Source organism: Macrosteles quadrilineatus, unplaced genomic scaffold (genome assembly GCF_028750875.1).
Source record: "Macrosteles quadrilineatus isolate MER2022 unplaced genomic scaffold, UCM_ALF_1.0 Scaffold_3__2_contigs__length_128488019, whole genome shotgun sequence".
NCBI classification, from domain to species: Eukaryota; Metazoa; Arthropoda; class Insecta; order Hemiptera; family Cicadellidae; genus Macrosteles; species Macrosteles quadrilineatus.
Window position 1 is genome coordinate 71,570,838 of NW_026542596.1, and position 19,865 is coordinate 71,590,702.

At 35.9% G+C, this 19,865-nt stretch overlaps 1 protein-coding gene across 1 annotated transcript in view; it reads right to left on the reverse strand.

The window, feature by feature from the left end:
- LOC128989295 (cadherin-89D-like) overlaps window positions 1-19,865 on the reverse strand; it is a 101,507-nt gene that overhangs the window by 36,109 nt on the left and 45,533 nt on the right. The window contains exons 3-7 of the mRNA XM_054411174.1: window positions 13,188-13,318; window positions 11,729-11,884; window positions 10,939-11,047; window positions 8,198-8,400; window positions 2,440-2,568 (exon numbers count right to left, since the gene is read on the reverse strand). Coding sequence (XP_054267149.1) covers window positions 2,440-2,568; window positions 8,198-8,400; window positions 10,939-11,047; window positions 11,729-11,884; window positions 13,188-13,318 — 728 coding nt within the window. The remainder of the gene's footprint in view (window positions 1-2,439; window positions 2,569-8,197; window positions 8,401-10,938; window positions 11,048-11,728; window positions 11,885-13,187; window positions 13,319-19,865) is intronic.

Sequence of the window (19,865 nt, forward strand, 5' to 3'; positions counted from 1 at the left end):
CGGCGCTTTCGCCCCGCACAAGGCTCAGGAGTGAAGCGGAGTCAAGTGGTGTGAAAGGGATGCGTCACATCACATAACTGGGCGGTTACGGTTACGTCTCATCTTCACTCCACTCCGGTTGTCGAGAGTGAAAACGCTACTCGCGCCGCTCTGCTCTAATTGTCTATAACTATAATTGCCCAGCTGATGCCCTCGACTTCCGCAGACTGGTGGTTAATAATATGATTGTTGTGAGTTTCACTTTAGACGATAGATTTTATTGAGCGGGTTATGTCTGAAGGTATCAGTTATTGAGAAAATATCGTAACGTCTTAAATACTCAATTCACGTAGCCTGGTGACTTTTCAACCCTCTAGTAAATACAACCCGATAATAGTAAACTATTTTTCATTAAACTATACGGTTTATCGGAGGGAAATTCCTTATCATTTCCTAGGTAACCAAGAATGCAGAAGAAAGCATTGCAAATCTTTGAAATATCGGATCGCAAATAAAATATTCCTCCTGATGCTCCTCCAACAGTTACAGATTCGTTCCCTTCACAGCTCCGGTCGCAACTGCATAATGTTCCACAGACTGCTTTGACTGACAATAGACACTCTGGCCCTCGTTTTAAATAATTAATTATTAGATAACTTACACAAATTGTAGTCCTAGACAATCGACATATAGTGGTGATGGAACTAAATTGTTCTCTGCCTAATAGATTGATAAAGTAAGGTTTGGTTATTTTAAATTTATTTACAATTTTTTGATTAAGAAATGAGTTTTAATAATTTGTACATGTTACGTACAAATAGTGATAAAATTAAAACAATGAAAAAGCTAAATAGAAAAAAACTTTCAATAAAAAATGTGATTTTTCAATATTTTCAGATAAGTTATATTTCTTCATATTACTGAATTTTCTACGAAATACACCGCGATTATGTTGTAAATTATGTGCACTCATATTTTTTCATACAATTCTTTCTTAACAAGGTCTCTCCTTCAAATTGACAAGGTCATATCTCAGCCTAATGGCCGAGTCATGTGACTTATGAAGGCTAGAGGCCATGGGATGGTGTTCTAATAGTGGTCAGTCGGGCTCCAGCAGATTCCTTCGGCATTTAAGGCCAAAGGTCGCTTCTGAACTCCCTTTTACCGTTACTAGCAGAGATTTAAAGAGGAGTTAGGGACCTAGGAGTTATAAATCAAAATTGCAATAAATCCTGTTTCATAGTTGTAGGCAATGTTACTACTTGAAGAAGCTCAATGCATTTATGTAATGGGATGTACTAAGTTTTGTAGCTGTAAAGAGGTGGATTAAATGTAGATGAAGCATTTTGAAATCAGATAACCTAAAGTAATGGTTTAACAAAATCGCAAAGTAGTATTACAAAAACTGCATTGCTAGTTTTAGACTTTTACATCGCAAAGTCTGTATAAGAACGCAAACGTGAAGAGTGGAGAGGGGGTAAACTGGGAGCCAAAATGTCCAAGACAGTTACTATATTTGCATACTTCCTATGGTTTGTCAACCATTTAATGCAGCGAAAAGCGACGAGTAATAATGGAAAGTAAGTTTCATATCATTTTACAAGCAATAGAGCTCGTTGTGGTTAAATACAATAGTCTCTAGAAAAATAATGAACTCACTGAACTCACTAATAATAATAAATGATAAAGATTAAGCACATAAATTTAGAAACACACGCATAACACATGGACACACTTTAAACACGAATGTAAATTGTGAACAACAAAATGTTAACAAAGAACAAATCAAGGAAATAACAATACAACAATCAGCTGTTAAATTATAACACACATGTTCCATGTGATCAGATTATGCATGCATACCAGGGGCCTGTTTCATAATAAGCTACAAACTATTAGTAAATCAGCTGATCGCCAGATGCAAATCTAATTTAAATTGCTATTACAAGTTAAAACTTGTAACTTGTAGTTTATTATAGTTTCATAATTATTTGCAAATCTACACAAGAGTAGATTAAGTTAGGCCTATTGTGTTATGTATCGATGGAACTAACATTTATCATTTACAGCAGTTATTAAATCAATTGTTTCCTTCCGAAAACATAGTTTACAAAATGTGTAAGACACTGATAAAACTCAATAAAAACAGTTAAGTGGAACAGTCTGCTAAAAACTGGCGTATTTTAAAATTAACTAAAAAATCCGTACAGTTTAAATGCGCTATTTTACAATATTCCAATGGAACATTTTAAGACATTGTTCAACGTTTTACGGGTTTCCGAGTGAGAATCTCGTTCTGTTGAAACACCAACACAAGTATTTTTTTTCAGTATTCAATTCACATAGGTATGCTGATGATGAGGATTTTTGTTAATGTTAGAATATGAGTCAACGCAATATCGCGTTTATACTGTACATTGGATAACTCTAATCTCTAGGCTATGTTAGTTGTGCACTGACCGTGATGGGGTAGAACTCCATGATCTGAGTGCGATAAATGTCACGTGTAAACTTGGGGCTGAGGTCATCACTGTCTGTCACCAGCACCTGCAGGTTGGCTGTGGCTGCTCGAGGAGGCTTGCCTTGGTCCTGCAACAGCGCAAAGAGAGAGAATTGAACATGGTACATAGACATAGGTAAAATAGGAATTTAATTAAAAGTATTAAGAATTTCAGTCATATATTGTAAAAGTTGTAATAAATATGTGCACTGTTGGTTGGGGCTCCCTGGTGTATTTTGTAAGTTATTCCCAAATCTTGGGAGATCGATCAAAAGGGACTCCTAAATACAACGGATAATTACGAGTTTAAGCTCTTATTGTCTGCATAATCTAAGTTTAAAAAAAAAGTTTTGGTAACATAGTGATACTTCACTATATTTAACTACGGATGGAACTAGGCATTCCATTTTCACGTTTATTTTTTTTTTAAGTTAATAAAAATACGTCTTACAACACTTGACATCTGTATTTACACTTGTTGTTGAATCGCAAAACGTTGTATAAAAGATGGTAAGTGGTGATCGATTTTGATTGTACACTCTAATCTTCATCAGATACAATAGTTGAACGACGTATTTCTATTTACTTTCCGTAAATTTAATTACGTATAATGCAAATAAAAAAGTTATTTAGTTAGAATTTTAGCTGGTTCTAGAATAAAATAGAAAGGTTATAAGGTTTCCGTTGTTAAAATAAAAACAAACTATGATCATTGACTCTATTTCTTTATAGCCTATCTACATCTAGGCCTATAGTGTTTGAATAAGAGGTCTAGTGTAGATATAAAGACAAACTATGATGCACAGATTGATCATAACAAGTGATTGATAAGTTGTAATCTGATGGGATTCGGTAAGGTATTACATTCAGTATCCAATAGTCAATGGTATTACACAAACTATGGCGTTTCAATGATGCAACGTGGTCGTAGCTGAAGAATCCGCAAATCGCAGTATTAACACTATAATTTCATTATTTGTAAAACTCCATTAATCTTGACCTAAAACTCAAACTATATTATTGACAGTTTTTATACTGCTTTATATACTTAAAGTAACTATACTGAACCGTCAATGAAATCGACAATTTTAATCTGACATTTTAAAATAATCAATAATTTAACAACTAGAATTCGCTATTCATTTGTCATTAAGACATTTTAAACCTCAATTATAACATTGCCCCATACAAAATCGAGGACAATTAGATTTATTCCCAATGGTAAAAAATACTACACTAACAGTCCTAGATATTTACAGGGTCGCTAAATCAGAAGATGAGTCGATTATTCAAATAACGAAAGTCCGAAGACCGCTAGACGTTGATAAACAGCTAACCGTGACCCTTGCAGAGTTATGGTAGAAGGTAGAAACTTGTCCTGGCCAGTTGCCGCGAATCTGTTAGTCAAGTGTTGGGGTCAGGGGTCAAATTGTGACCCTTACTCACGGTCATCACTTGCTGTGGGCACCAGGCGGATATCGGCACACTTATCCAACGCCCCTTACAGCTGGTGACTTATGGGAGAGAAAATCGTTTGTTGAATATATTTTAAGGCTCATTTTGAGGGTTAAAGGCGTAATATGTTTATTAGTGTATCCAAAATCGGACACTTTAAATTCTAACTAATGTTATTTGCAGTTGAGTCTACTCTCGACATGAATTTCAATTTTGTTTTATTGATGGGGTTTTCAAACATATTGCTTTAAGTTGAAGTGAATGACATTTGATTTTCTATTAAGTGTTTTATAGATGCTGTGTTAAGGAAGAAGACAGTTTAATTGTATGTCAATTGCGTTTGCGCTGACAATGATATTAAATATCAGGAACAATTTATTTGAATATTAATTGCTTGATTCATTTAGATCAGTAGATAATTTGATTTAGTTACATCTGCATGGACCAATTACTCAACCTCTTTATATTCGTAACTATGTACGGTTTAAATATTTTTAATAATTTATTATTTAATTTCATGCGTTAATCCTGTATTGCTATCGTGTGCCTTGCATTTCAATCATTACACCATCGCTCACTGTGTACCCAGTTAAATTAATAAACAAATTGTACTCTAGAACACTAAGTAATTTCATCAAACGTATTTCAAACACTCTTCTTTTTAATTTCAAAGAGTGTACCAACAATTTCATAACTAAGTAAGTGAAACTGTGACATTTTACCACACTGGTGCAAACGACACACTTTTAATTTGCCCGGTTTCGTTGCGGTGTAATATTTCTCTGTCTAGAGTAACCAACACATTCCCGTGAACTGTCTGTTTAATGACATTATGTAACAAAGACACAACTGTCTTATGATGACGTCACTGTACGTCGCTGCTAATTGTCTTGGAATCCTTGCGCGACAGTTACGTTTTTGTCACTTCGCAAACCGGGCGTGACGTTAACCGCGCATTATTTTCTTTATGCACTTAATTGAGTAATTGGAGAAGAAACAGACACATAATTAGTTGAGGAATCTAGTTTTGATTTAGATACCAGTACTATTAAGATGGAGACGTAACTATACGCTGGTTTCGCGGAAGAAAATAGTCCCGATTGATAAAATGTAATAGCATCGTTTCGTTAGGAGCAGTTACTATAATAATAATAACAATAAAATATAACATTTTTATGAACATTAGATTTCAATTTAAGCTGTGTTTGCGAAGTAATAATTTTTGGTTTTAAATTACGGTAACAGCTGTATAAAGTAAGAGTTCAAGAAGGAGAGAATTGTTGCCAAAAATTTCGAAAGGTAAACATTGTAGGAAATTATTGTTTTGTGATTTAGTTATCCTGATTGCGGAGTTTAACTAAACATATTGTTCACCACAAGCATATTAGGTTCAGAAATGTGTGTCACTTTAGGCCCTATATACCACCTCATACACAGTTAATATTCATGGGAATATCAGTTTAAAGAGCAATATTTTTGTGCAAACAAATCCGTAAAAATTCCTCTCCATTATTTCCTATCTACATAACTTCACCATAAAGAGTTGACAACTAAATTACAAATAAGAATCAGTATATTCCCGATTAATATCATTCAACAGCATATGTAAAAATCCTTCTCCCATTTTAGGATTTCTCCTGAACAGGAAAGCATATCTCTTGATGTGACACATTCTGCGACATTTTCGCTAGTTGGTTCCGTTATGCAGATGAGGTGTCCCGCAGGGTAGTAGGCTAGGTCCAGTGTTGTTTGTATGTAGGCGGTATGAGTGACCGCCACCTCTGACCTCTGCCCTCTACCTACAGATGTTTGTCACCTTCGCACACCATCTACAACTGTGTCAACTAGAGAAAGGGGGATTCTCGCACGTTTTTGATCTTCAAAGTGTTTATGTTGAATTATGAAAAGTGTTGATTAATATTGCAAAAAGGATAGTACTGCAGCTCATATTTCATGCATTTATTGTAAATGAAAAAAGAACAGTAGGAGTCTAAGAATTTTACAATGATACAATAACCACATACGAGACTGTTAGTATTAAAATTTGAACAGTATGATTAAACCCTTAAATCATCACACAGCCTATTAGAAGAGTGACAAAAATACAACAGCATTTCATATTAGTCACCAAACATTTTGGGTAAACGTTTCCAAAAGAACCCTAAGAGTAAATGATTACTTGTAATTTACTCGCTTCCTTCTAAAATTCACTCTAATTTGATTTTAGATGTTTGTTTGAAAATTTACTTGACAAGAATGTCTTTCCACTTATTTGTATCGTTCTCTTAGTTCTTACAGCTCTTCAGATGACTGCACACCATTTTCTTTGGCGTAGCCGTTTATGAATCGATGTATAGAGGATTTCCTGGGTAAAAATAGTATAAAGTGACTAATCTAAGACGTTCATGCTAAGTCAACCAAACGCCCGCAAGCCTGTAAACCGATGTTCCACAAATTATAAGTATAAAGCACACAATTACACAGCTCATTCAGTAGAGAGCACGTTATAAACTCAATTACGTTACTCATATGGAAATCAATCACCACGAGCTAATAAGCAATTAGTACGTGAAAGAAATTCAATCATAGAGTAATGAAGACATCGAATTATCTGTGTAAATTCAAACAGGGTTACGGTTAGTTGAAAGTTTGGGAGGCCCGGAACGCGATTTTAAAGAGTTAAACGGTCCATAACCGTGGTAATGGCGGCTATCTTCAATCTAACACCTTGCGTATCGTCCCTCCTCTTCTCCTCGCCTCTTCTAGACTCCACGGAGGTAATAGTCCAAGGGTAATCTACAGGCTGCGGTCGGAGGTCGAAATTCCTCCCAGTGCGTAACTGTGAGTTTACGGTGCTCGCGGCAAGATGACACGGCTTTTGAGATTCCGCGGGAAAAGGCCATCCTGGCGAGTTGGAATACTTTGTAAAATGCGGAAATGATAAGTGCAGAAGGAAATGTTTTCGGTGTATTAGGTTTTTCCAACCACAGTTACATGAAAACTCAGTCTATTATGCCTCCCTGGTGTTCTTTGACATTTACGATTTATTTTGCGAAAGGAAGTTGGATGCTCCTTGTATTTAACCGTATTCTTCCTTGCCTAAAGGATTCTCGATTTTTATTGCAGAATAAAAATTATAACAACTGTAAACCATTGTGAATATTACGAAAATGTAATTGTTAAAATGCAACTGAATTGTTCTATTTTTAGTGTTAGCCTGTTACGTTTTACAAAATTATGCCTATAAAAATCTTTTCACTTACAAGTGTATTAAAAAAAATATTATGGTCCAAACATGGTGTTTGAATGTGTGTTTACATAATTTAACTGTGTAGATTTACATTTGAATTTAAATTCGATTGACTAAAATTGAAAAATATAAAGGCCTATGTTGAAATTATTTTTACATGACCCTCAATGGAATGGATGTCGGTCGTTTACTGGCAATTTACTTCTTTGTTTGGCTGCTCCAAACATTTGCATTTTTCAGTTCTTGCTTTTTCCGAGGTTTTCCAATAATTCTCTCAGATCCTACCTTCTTTCCCAACTAGAGACGTAAATTCTTGATCACAAAACGAAAAAGCCACGAAAAAAGCCCGGAGTAATCATTTAAACAACATTAAAATAATTCCTATACTTTATTAACAAGCAAAGTGTGTTGAAATTTCTATTTCTAACAACCATTCTGATCTAGGATAAAAGTGCTGGGTACGGTCCCCAAGGACCTGGGTAAAGTCTTACCAATTATTAAATTGTGGTCTTCCTTCAACTATCTACCTACAAAACAAGCTTTTCAATTTTTTTTAGCGTTTGCCGTTTTTGAGAAGAAGGTAACATGCAAAATTAACAACTAAAACTTTATGGGTAAAGTAATGATTCCGAAACCATACAAATATACCTATATTGTATGGTTTGATGAAGTTCTGACGTTTAGTTTACATTGTGCGATTTTTTTAAGTCAGAAGATCGTTTTTGATACTCTAAAACGGGGTTTTTACCTTCCAGCCGTCAAAAAAAAATGTTAAACAAGCTATTTTTTGTTTTTACAGAAATACGTAGAATAAGTAAATTTATATATACTCCGTGTTTTTCTAAGTAGTTTGGTTACTTTTCTGGAGAGCTCCAAACTCGAGTGTCTAAACTTCTTCCCCCGACATGGTGCCTAGTCTATAGTAGTGGCTAAAACGATTTCAGACTAGAGCCTAGAGTCCTACGATGTAAAGTTAGGACACAAACGCAAGCAAAGGCGCTGTTGGTACTCACGGCCGCCATGATGGTGAGGTTGAAGGCAGTGTCTCCGGTGTCAAAGTCGAGAGGTTTCCTGAGCACCAGCGCGGCCCGAGGAGAGTTCTCCAGCGTAAACTTGCCCTTGTCGTTGCCGGCGACGATGGCGTACTGCAGCTCCGAGTTGGGGGTGTTAGGCTTGTCTCCGTCCACGGCGTGGATACCTCGGAATATCGTGATACCTGGGACATCAACAGGCGTGTTAGAACACTCACAGGCAAGTTGTGAATACGTAAAGACATGATTGGACACGTAAAGACATGTCAGATCACTATAAATACATGTTTGAGTACGTACAGATATGTTGGAACACTAAAAGACAACAATTAGATCATGCACATACATGTTAGAAGACGTACAGAGATATTTAAGACACGTACAGGCATGTTCATTTATGTATTCATTCATCACTTCAAACAGAAAACTATCTGTAACAAATTATGACAATAAGGATGCACTAGTACCACAAATTGGTCAGCCAATATCCTAATTGTATGAAACGGAAAATTACTACTACGATATTACCAACTTTAACTTTTCGTAAGATATTATAATTAATATAATCTACATAAAAACGTAATATTTCAGTTATTTTCACAAATATCTCTTTGAAACATTCCCTTGATTTATAGATTTATATAATCCAAATTAATGATTTTCTTAACATTTAACGTAGGCTTTCAAATATTGTTGTTGTTCATCAGTACAATACTACTATAAACAGAACAGATTACGCATTATCACAGACAAGGCCTTACCCATCATCAATAGACGAGCAATTTTCACGGGTTAAGACGTTATTTCCATCATGTAATTTCGTTTCCGTTTCTCTGAATGCAGTAGTGCCGTTTTCAAATTAATACCTAGATCTGTCCAGATTGGCGAGCCGTCGAACATGATATTAGTAACCGATCCTCAAACGCACTAAACCAGTTATACATATTCATCTGAACGATGCTTTATTTGGAAACTCGTGCGATAAGTTGATCTGGTTATGGATTGCAATAGTTTATCGTTCGTGTAATTTGCCAGGTTTTGCGGCGGAGGAGGATCAGGTTCTACAGGATGTTCTAGTGTTCTAATGATGTACTTTTCAGATAAATACGAACGAATCGCATCTTTCTTCCCATCCAACGCCGGTAATGAGTGAAACAGTGTCCTGTGTACTTTCACTGGCGCTCCTTAGTGCAAGGACGATCGGCGACAACTTGTTTGAGAGACTTTGTGCAGAGTTTTTAAGTCAAAGAATGATTCGAAAACATTTTTTTACCCTTGGTTATTTTGGGCAGATTTGGAATAAAATGTGCTATATTTACCGATATTTTTCTTTAAAATTTTTGAATATTGTTTTTAATTGTAAAATCAAATTTGTAAATGGTACAGCCATGAAGTACCTTGTTAGATTGTTATTTCTGTACACAATACTTCTCCTTAATATGATTGTTTGAAATATAATTAAATTGAAGAAATGCATATTCTATCAAATAATGGGAATAAATAATTGTATCAAAACATTGTGAAAACGTTAGCTAAAAAGCTTCTCGAGCCACAATAAAATAACTGGTTACAGGTTGCAGCTATAGCTACATTAGTTATGCAGATACGGATGCAGGTATGAGCTGATCGTTAACTTATTTAGGCATTTTGAAGTCTTGGAAACTGTTTGACATAACAAAACCTTGTACTTCAAATTCGAGGGTAGACGGGAGGCTTAGTTGAAAATTCCCAGTTTATTGCAGAGACCAACTTAACCTACAACTTCCAACGGATTACTAAACGGTTAATTGTTATTTAACTGTAAAATATGAGGCTAGACCTCTAAGCTTTGACTAATAAACACACATAAACTAGTCTTAAAGCGTGTTATTCGGCGAGAAGAGTAAATTTAACTGTCAAAGTAGATACAGTGTATCAGCTATACTGGTTGATTTGTTTGTACAATGGAGAAGTGTGTGAACCGAGTGGGAAAGTAGTCCCAAGATATGATGTCAGTCAGCTGTAACATTACTGTCACTCTCCCGCCAAAACCTCACAAAACAGCTGTTACATTAGTGCAGTTCTTCCTCTGGACAAAGCTTTGCTAAGAAACAAATGAGGTACCGGTAATATAATGGTTATTTAACTTCTAATTAATTGGTGTTTTGGGAAGGTTTTAGGCGAAAGGTAGGTTGCACCATACAGTTACAGTAAAAATAGTTTTTGGTTTATTTGATTACATAAAAAAAACTTTCAGGAAGAACAAGATTCAAAGAACTACTACGTACTGTTTACTGTACTATTAATGCAAAATTATATTCTATTCTGTTTTGTCTTTTATATTCATTTGCCCGTTTGTTGGGTTATATAGTTGTTTATGCATATGACTCTTTTTTTAAGATCTTCCAGTCAGAAAAAAATAACGCCTAATGTATGTATTAACATTATATGTACTCGTAAACAATTTTTTACAAACATTTGAAAGCATGTACCAAGAGTTTATCTATAATCTGGATATGGCTTAAAAGTTAAAAACCTCAGCAGGATCTTGAAACACATTATGCTCCATTTCGACTTATCATAGGAATAATAATTGATCGCGCTATTTTATACATGAACTTATTTACGGCTTTAGACATCACCTTGTAAGTCAAATAATAACTTTTCAAATCTTCTTTACACAGAGAAGGAAGGGTACCCCATATTTATCTTATGTTGTTATACAAAGTATACACTATACGCACCTGTAGGGGTGAGCTCGTCCACGCTGACCTTGTACGGGGTGTTCAGAAACTCTGGGTCGTGGTCGTTGACATCCTCCACATACACAGTCACTGATAGATACGACATTATCTGTGTAACAAACGTCATGTTTTAGTTGTTATAACACACATCTTGAACTCAGAGTTCAGTCTAAAAGTATGTTAGGTATTTTTATAGGATTGCTATTGATATTCCAACCTAAATTCACCCAGGTACAATTGGTCGAAACTAAGATGATTCAATTCTAACCTGTCCTTGACACATCTTTCATGTGTTTCTTTAAAGGTTATGTCTCTTAAACAAGAAAGCCGTCACTATTTTACAGTGTGCGCAGCGTTAAGTTAGGTTAGCTTAGTACAGTTCAGTTCACGTAGTTTATGAGCCTCATCGAATAGCTAGCACAAAAAATAAATGGAATTAACTTACTAATACAACAACTATTAGATGGCCAAGAAATTACTAGGATTTTTACAATATTCCATTTTTATTGCTATATTGAAGGATATCACATTGAATATAGAATTTTACTAAAATGTAAGTAGGTCGACCAAATTCGCTCTTAATTCAGTGACTTGTGATTACAAATAATAATGTATAGGTGTTTTCCATATGTAAAAACAAGCATATGTAATCTTTGGTAAAAGTTAAAATATTTCATTCCAGCATAAAAATTGCGTGTTTACTTCTGGATATTTCAATAATTATGACTAAGGAGGTTGTACACCTTGCAAAATCGCTCAAGTATATACCACTAAACATCAGTAGACTTACCGTATCGTCACCATCGTCATAGTCACACACCAGTCGCAACTTGAGCACATTTCTGGGGTTGGGGGAATCTACAAGATCCTCCAGTGACTGAGCCAACCGTACAGACACTGTCGTCTTGTTGATGGCCCTGTACCTGAAGAACTCAACATCCTCCGCCTGTAAAGCAAAGGAACGTCACTGAATATTACATAGGAGTCCTAAACTCGACACATATGTAATACAATTTTCTCTATGAGTAGAAATAATAACCATAAATCATCTGAGGGTTAAGCTGGTTTGTGCTCAACTCCTGCTGGTTCATACCAAAGAAATTTGCCAGGCTTATATGATTCAAAACTGTATGATTGGACTCATTCGTAGTATTATTAGTCTGAATTAAGAATCAGTAAATTTTAGGCAGACAAGCCGAAGAGAGGACATAGTGCCTAAGCATAGGGCCTTAGGAGAGCAAGATTGTCTAATGGTAGAGCGCGGGACTTTGGCCTTTGAGGTCCATGGTTCAAATCCTGATAATTCTCAATACATTTTATCTGAGTGGTAGTCCCGCAAAGCCTAGCATAGCCTGAATCAATCTGCAAAATGGTCTGGACTAGAACCTACATCCTAGAATGTAAAGGTGGGACAAGTAGCATCTTCACCCCAGAAAGATCGCGTAACCTCTGGTGGCAGCTCCCTGATATTTGACATCGGTTGACTAACAAGAGACGTTTCGGTTGAATTGGGAAATGCTATGAATGCTGTAGACATGTTTGCGTTAAATTATTAACAATCGTTCCCCGTACCCTTTTAATTTACAAACCCATAACCTAAGAACTACTCGCGAAATAAATGAGCAAACAAATATGAACGAACAGAAGGAATTTTGTATAAACATTAGGAATTGCAACATTATCAAGCATCGCTGAGAGTCATGCTCTAGTAGTCAGTCGATGGAGATGACTATGCAAAGATCATTGACACATTCTCTCGGCCTTGGGTCCTGAGACCTTGAACCACCGCAACCTGTTTTACAGTCCTCCTCGCCTCCTCGTCCTCTGAATTTCTTTCCGGCCTTCGCCCAGCTGGATAGTTTAATCTTATCCCCTTTTGAAGATTTATTGAATTTTGCGTGTGCGTAAATTTTAATATTTTCGTTATTGGTAGAGACCATCGACAATGACAACCTCTTTACTAGTGTACACGTTTCGTCTTATGCTGAGTATGAAGGTCTCGTTTTTGTAACAGTCCACTCACAGAGAAGTCATATCTTCTCTGTGGTCCACTGTTTCTCACTAGACTTCAAGCAAAAATATATTGAAGTGCTATTGGAATTTTAATTTTAGAACGCGTTTTGACGACACACACTAACTTTAGAAGCAACAATTCTTAGCATTTTAGTATAGGTAGTATGAAACTCGAAATTCAAACAAACTTAACCTATTTAACTCAATATCTTTACATTCAGATTAAGTAGACTCACCTTATCTACTGGTTGTATGGTGAGGTTTCGTCGAGGATGTACCTCTACTTGTAGCACTTCCCCTCCAACAGGGAGGGACTCCGGGACCCGGACAAACCTGAGGTACTCGCCCGCCGGGTAGAACTGGCATCCTGTAAAACCACACACCGAGGGTAACAAGGAGGTTGACAAAGCCAGAGTAGCCTACAAACATACGTGCATATACACTGTATAATACACGTGCTCATATCACATGGCATGTACATTGTAGACTTCCTAAGAAAATTTTACCAACTTTCACGATCATCGATCGAATTGGTGATGCCACAGATTAGGAGGTACCAGTTTAGTTCCCATCTGCTGTTGAAATGCAATTTTTGGGTAGCTGATTGGTTATACTCGCCTGATAATTTAAAGATAACCGGTTCAATTCTAAATGTGAGCAGATTGTGATTATTTATCCCTTTTCCTGGCTTATACAAATCTGGTATAGTTAGAAACAAAGCTACACAGATTATCACACTTCATTCAACACTCATTCTACACTACAAGGAGGATGCGTTGTTGTCAAAGAATTTGATAGAACTAAATCGAATAAAGGTAAAAACAACCTAAAGTCATTTAGAGCTATGTACAAAGATGGATAACAACTTAAACGTTGCAGACGACAATCATTTGTTTGCAGACAGGTGAAATTAAACTACCGATCTGGTTTACAAGTTGTTTAATCCTTTCTCTCTCGCTCGGCAGCGGTTCACTTTCGACGAAGGATGTAGGTATAATAACATGTATTATCGCCATGTTATAGCAGTGAACGTCCTGAACATGGCTTCAGTGTGTTTGCTGCTCTTGATACGTTAGCACGTGTTTACCTTTTACAAAAGATCAAACTGGTGGTACACACCATCAAACTGGAGGTACACACCATCAAACTGGAGGTACAAACTATCAAACTGGAGGTACAAAGCGTCAAACTGGAGGTACAAACCATCAAATTGAAGGTACAAACCATCAAACTGGAGGTACAAACCATCAAACTGGAGTACAAATCATCAAACTGGAGGTACAAACTATCAAACTAGAGGTACAAACCATCAAACTGGAGGTACAAACCATCAAACTGGAGGTACAAATCATCAAATTGGAGGTACAAACCATCAAACTGGTGGTACACACCATCAAACTGAAGGTACAAACTATCAAACTGGAGGTACAAACCATCAAACTGGAGGTACAAACCATCAAACTGGAGGTACAAACCATCAAACTGGAGTACAAATCATCAAACTGGAGGTACAAACTATCAAACTGGAGGTACAAACCATCAAACTGGAGGTACAAACCATCAAACTGGAGGTACAAATCATCAAACTGGAGGTACAAACCATCAAACTGGTGGTACACACCATCAAACTGAAGGTACAAACTATCAAACTGGAGGTACAAACCATCAAACTGGAGGTACAAACCATCAAACTGGAGTACAAATCATCAAACTGAAGGTACAAACCATCAAAATGGAGCTACAAATCATTAAAATTGAGGCGCAAACTATCAAACTGGATGTAAAAATCATCAAATTGAAGGCACAAACCATCTAATCTAACTGGAGATACAAATCATCAAACTGAAGGTACAAACCATCAAACTGGTGGTACAAACCATGATTACCCTAACATATCCGTATGTTGTGAGGATTTTAAAAGGACCAAGACTGCCAAGACTGAGGGCTTATAGTGTGTGGATTAAGTGGATTGTACTGAAGGATTGATTTTTAATCCCTCAAATCATGACGACTTTTGGCTAGTGAGCATTACAAATTTGAACACTTGAAACAACTTGTAAAGAACTTTGAAAGTTTTGTTAACTATCTGAGTAAATATCCCGTACTTCATCTTATATTCACTTTGTAAGTATTAAGATGGTCTCAATAGTTAAGTAATTTTGGATAGAAAAATAGCTAAATTATGTTGAGTGCTAATTTTTCATTAGGTACTGAAAAAACATCACCTTTGCAGATAACCGCGACAAATAAACTGACAGATAAACTTTCTTCCCGTTACACTAGCATACATCTGTCATTTAGTGCCATTACAAACACAGGTCCCATTAGGTGGCTGAACACAAGAAGGCCTTTACGGAGAAATCGTGGATAATTGCATACATTGCATTTCCGTTCCTGCGAGTTCCCTCTTCATCAAGCCTCCTGCGTGTGTAGCCACTGTCTAGATATGTTTGGAGCCTACCCTAGCTCCATCGGTTATCGTATGTATTATCCCATTACAGAACGCCTCATTAACAATTGTGTTGCTCTGGTAATAAATTAAGTCACTCCATTATCTGTTTTCCCCGATGTCATGTTTGAGTTGCAGTATTGTCTATTGAAGTTTTGCACCGCTTATAATGGGTTATGCATTTTGATTAACCTTATCAGAAGGCTATCCTTTGCAAGGGGTAATTAATGACAATACCCTACTTGTTATTTTGTTGTGACAAACAATTTTTGTATAGGGTGTAACATTGTGAACACTTTTTTTACCAAATGTGGCGGAACTAAAAATTTCTTGAATGATAGAATTATACTATTTGGTGCGTTCAGCTGAATTCCAACTATCCAGTTTTTGCCATAAAGATACATTTCTTATATATATTTACGAATTAAAATTATCAATTATGATAGACCATAAATATTTTAAGTCTCAGATATTTAGGGTAACGTTTTGAAAACGACGTAATAATGAAATTGTAAGACTAGATTACTTACGTCAATAGCTCATTGAATTTCATTTAATGTTTCAGTACATGTTTCGACACATTGTCATCCTCAGCTGAGTACTAGTGAAGTTTTTATTCACCATATGGTTTCGTCAATCTTCAATTAAATAACACATAACACAAATACGACACGACACGGAACATATACATTTAAAACACGTAAAGCTTTAGACATGCAGGCCTGCTCGAACAAAACACACGGTCACGCCGCGGGTCGGGGACAGACTGACTAGTGACTATTTGTTTATCCAGGCTTATCATTGTTATCACGGAGGCAGTGGACAGCTGTTTCTTTGGTAGGAATGATAGAATTGAATATCGAGTTGGAGCTAAAATTTAGTTTTTCATTCAGAACAAATTTATTTTCATCGTTATTTTTGTGAGCTCTGTATATTTCGTACTCCTCCAACGTGTCCAATTTTCTGCCCTTTTCACAAATGTGGAGTATTTCTAGACTGTCTTCTATTGTTCCAAATGAGTGGTTATTGTCGATTATATGTTGGCTGAATGCTGATTTCTGTTTGTTCGTCCTAGGGTTTGGTCTGTGTTCTTTAAATCGTGTGTTAAACCCGCGACCAGTTTGGCCTATATATATGCTCGGGCAGTCAGCACATTTTAGTTTATAGACACCAGTTTTGTTATTATTGTTCATTTTTGCATTTGGCGTTTTGTAATTCAGCAAGTTTTTTGTTTTATTCTTCGTGTTGAAGACTAGGCTTAAGTTGTTATCCCTCATAGATTTTTTCAATGTGTGTTGTATGGTGTGACTGTATTCGATACATACATATTTAGCCTTATTTTCATGGTTTAGTTGGCAAGTTTCGATGTTAGTTTTTCGTTTGTTCTTATGTTTGGTGATAAGTCTGTCCACTAAACTGTCAACATACCCATTTGCCCTAGCGATGTGTTTGATTATAGCTACCTCTGAATCAAAGTCGGATTTATTTAATGGTATACTTAGTAAACGGTGTATCATTGAGTTGTAGGCACCCATTTTTTGTGAATGTGGATGGTATGAGCTGGCATGAATTGTTTGATCTGTTGTGGTCGGTTTTCTGTAGATGCTAAATTCAAGTTTTGTGTCCTTCTTTTTTATGGTTAAATCGAGAAAGTTGAGTTGGTTATTATTTTCTATTTCAATGGTGAATTTCAGTTTAACACACGATTTAAAGAACACAGACCAAACCCTAGGACGAACAAACAGAAATCAGCATTCAGCCAACATATAATCGACAATAACCACTCATTTGGAACAATAGAAGACAGTCTAGAAATACTCCACATTTGTGAAAAGGGCAGAAAATTGGACACGTTGGAGGAGTACGAAATATACAGAGCTCACAAAAATAACGATGAAAATAAATTTGTTCTGAATGAAAAACTAAATTTTAGCTCCAACTCGATATTCAATTCTATCATTCCTACCAAAGAAACAGCTGTCCACTGCCTCCGTGATAACAATGATAAGCCTGGATAAACAAATAGTCACTAGTCAGTCTGTCCCCGACCCGCGGCGTGACCGTGTGTTTTGTTCGAGCAGGCCTGCATGTCTAAAGCTTTACGTGTTTTAAATGTATATGTTCCGTGTCGTGTCGTATTTGTGTTATGTGTTATTTAATTGAAGATTGACGAAACCATATGGTGAATAAAAACTTCACTAGTACTCAGCTGAGGATGACAATGTGTCGAAACATGTACTGAAACATTAAATGAAATTCAATGAGCTATTGACGTAAGTAATCTAGTCTTACAATAATATATACAGCTCAGGGGCTTAACAATGAATTTAAGTAATAATGAATGTAAAAGATTTTACTGTAATGACGTCACAAATAGATTTACAAACTTATAAACAGAAACTCAATGACTAAATTTAATGCTCTCATTAACGTAAAAGTGTACGCCACAGAAACTGTATGGTAAACATTTATTTTGTGTGTATTTACTTTTTCAATTTCACAAAATTATTTTCCCCCTGTTTTGTGTGAAGTAATTGAGCATTATATCAACTTGATTTTTTTAATTCTAATCCAAATAACACGGGTGTTTCACAACTTTACATCGTTGGTGTTTCACTACGCTTTGAGGTTTAACATCTTACGACTTTGACATTTTCAATTCCCTTTTGTCTCGACACTGAAGTTTTCACGCTCAATAAAGTAATTTAGATATAGTTTTAAGTCAACAATAGACTATAACCTAGATCCAGTTATGCCACTGGACCAAGGGCGTTCCAATTATATCTTTCTCTTTCTTTCTCTTCGTCTTGGTCAACTGTCCTTTATCAAGATCGTCCGACAAATTATGTAAGTAATAAAATTAGTCGTGAAATTGTTGGACAATTGGCCTTCATTGTTTCTGGATTATCTCAACAGTTTGGTGAAAGTTGGTTTTGTTGCGTCGATGGATTAGTCGTAAGTTACTGTATTGCGCAAACTAACTGTTTAGTTGGCAATTGATAGTTATGGGACTGTATCTATTAAAAATATTTAAATTACTATAACTGGAATAGTTGTAGCTAAAGTGGAAAAGGGTTAAAACCATTGGAATGTTGATTTTTTTAGTAATTCGTTTAACTTAATTTAAGATTCAAACGATTTTTAGGTAATGCATGTAGGAACCCAAGAATTTGTTTTACAAGGATGAAATAGAAAAATTAAAATATTTTTCCCGATTGTAACCTATTTAATTAGATTGTGTGAGGTGCATATTAGCATAGACTAACCAACACGACTAGACTTCTCACCCCATTGTAAATTTTGAAGGTAGTTTTTAGAGGCCGGTTCATGTCCGGTGACACTGATCGCTAGAGCGGACGAAATGTTTTCGATTATTTTAGGGCAAGTTTCAAGATTTGTAAGGGAGTATGTTTATCTGTGATATTATCCCCTAGTAATTTAGGGAGAAATAGACAATTTAATTATATTTTGATGAATACTAGGTCAGAACTAGTTTAAAATTAATAAACTACGTTAAAAGCGATTTAAACCTAAATATTACCAAAAACAACAAGAGAATGTAACCATTTTGTTACAAACTCGATATGTTACGTAAACAGCAATCTAATTCTTTACTACCCACTCAACCAAAATATATAGCTCCAAAAAATTCCAAATAAAACTAAAGCCCAACGACCTCAGTCACGTTTATAAAACCCTCTCACTTTGTTACACAATTAAAACCCCTTAAACTCTTTAGGGAGTAAATGGCGAAAGATTGTCACATAAAACCAGACATCCTCAGATATGAGTCGGAAAATGTCGCGCCATAACAGTTCCAGTTGGTGACGTAAGGGTAACCTGGATCAAGTAGACATCGCTCATTCTCACCTTCCTGTACAAGTCACCCTGACAAGTGCAGGAAACCAGGACATTACTGGGCAGGTGAACGTGTTGGAAGAGAGTAATGTATGTGTGGTAGATTTATTCCTACAATTCCCTTGTGGTTGCTTCATTTAATTGGTAGAAAACTCGTGTTACAAAATAATAGATCCGCGCAATTGTGACATAAATACCGTAGGTATGTAGTTTTCGATGTATGGCAACTTAAAAATGTATTGATCTTTTTATCAACTGTGGTGAAGTCAAGTCACCTTGAAGATGTTAATCTACATTGAGGCCTAAACGTTGGTGAATGAGGTTTCATCGTTTTGTACACGGTCGTACCGGAAAACCCCTTATCTACAGAAAGAAATCGTGAAAACCCGATTGGTTTGTTTTAAAGATTAATTTTTACCTATTGAAATAGATTGAACAAGATATGAGTAGTTTGTCCTCAATTATAATCTAAAAACCTTCGTTTTAATCTTTAAATTTGGAAGACTCAATTGTCGGTACAGTTACAGTGCTCGCCGGTTCGTTTCCAAACTACATCATTTCTACACACACGACATTTTTATGTGCTATCAATAAATATAACAATAGG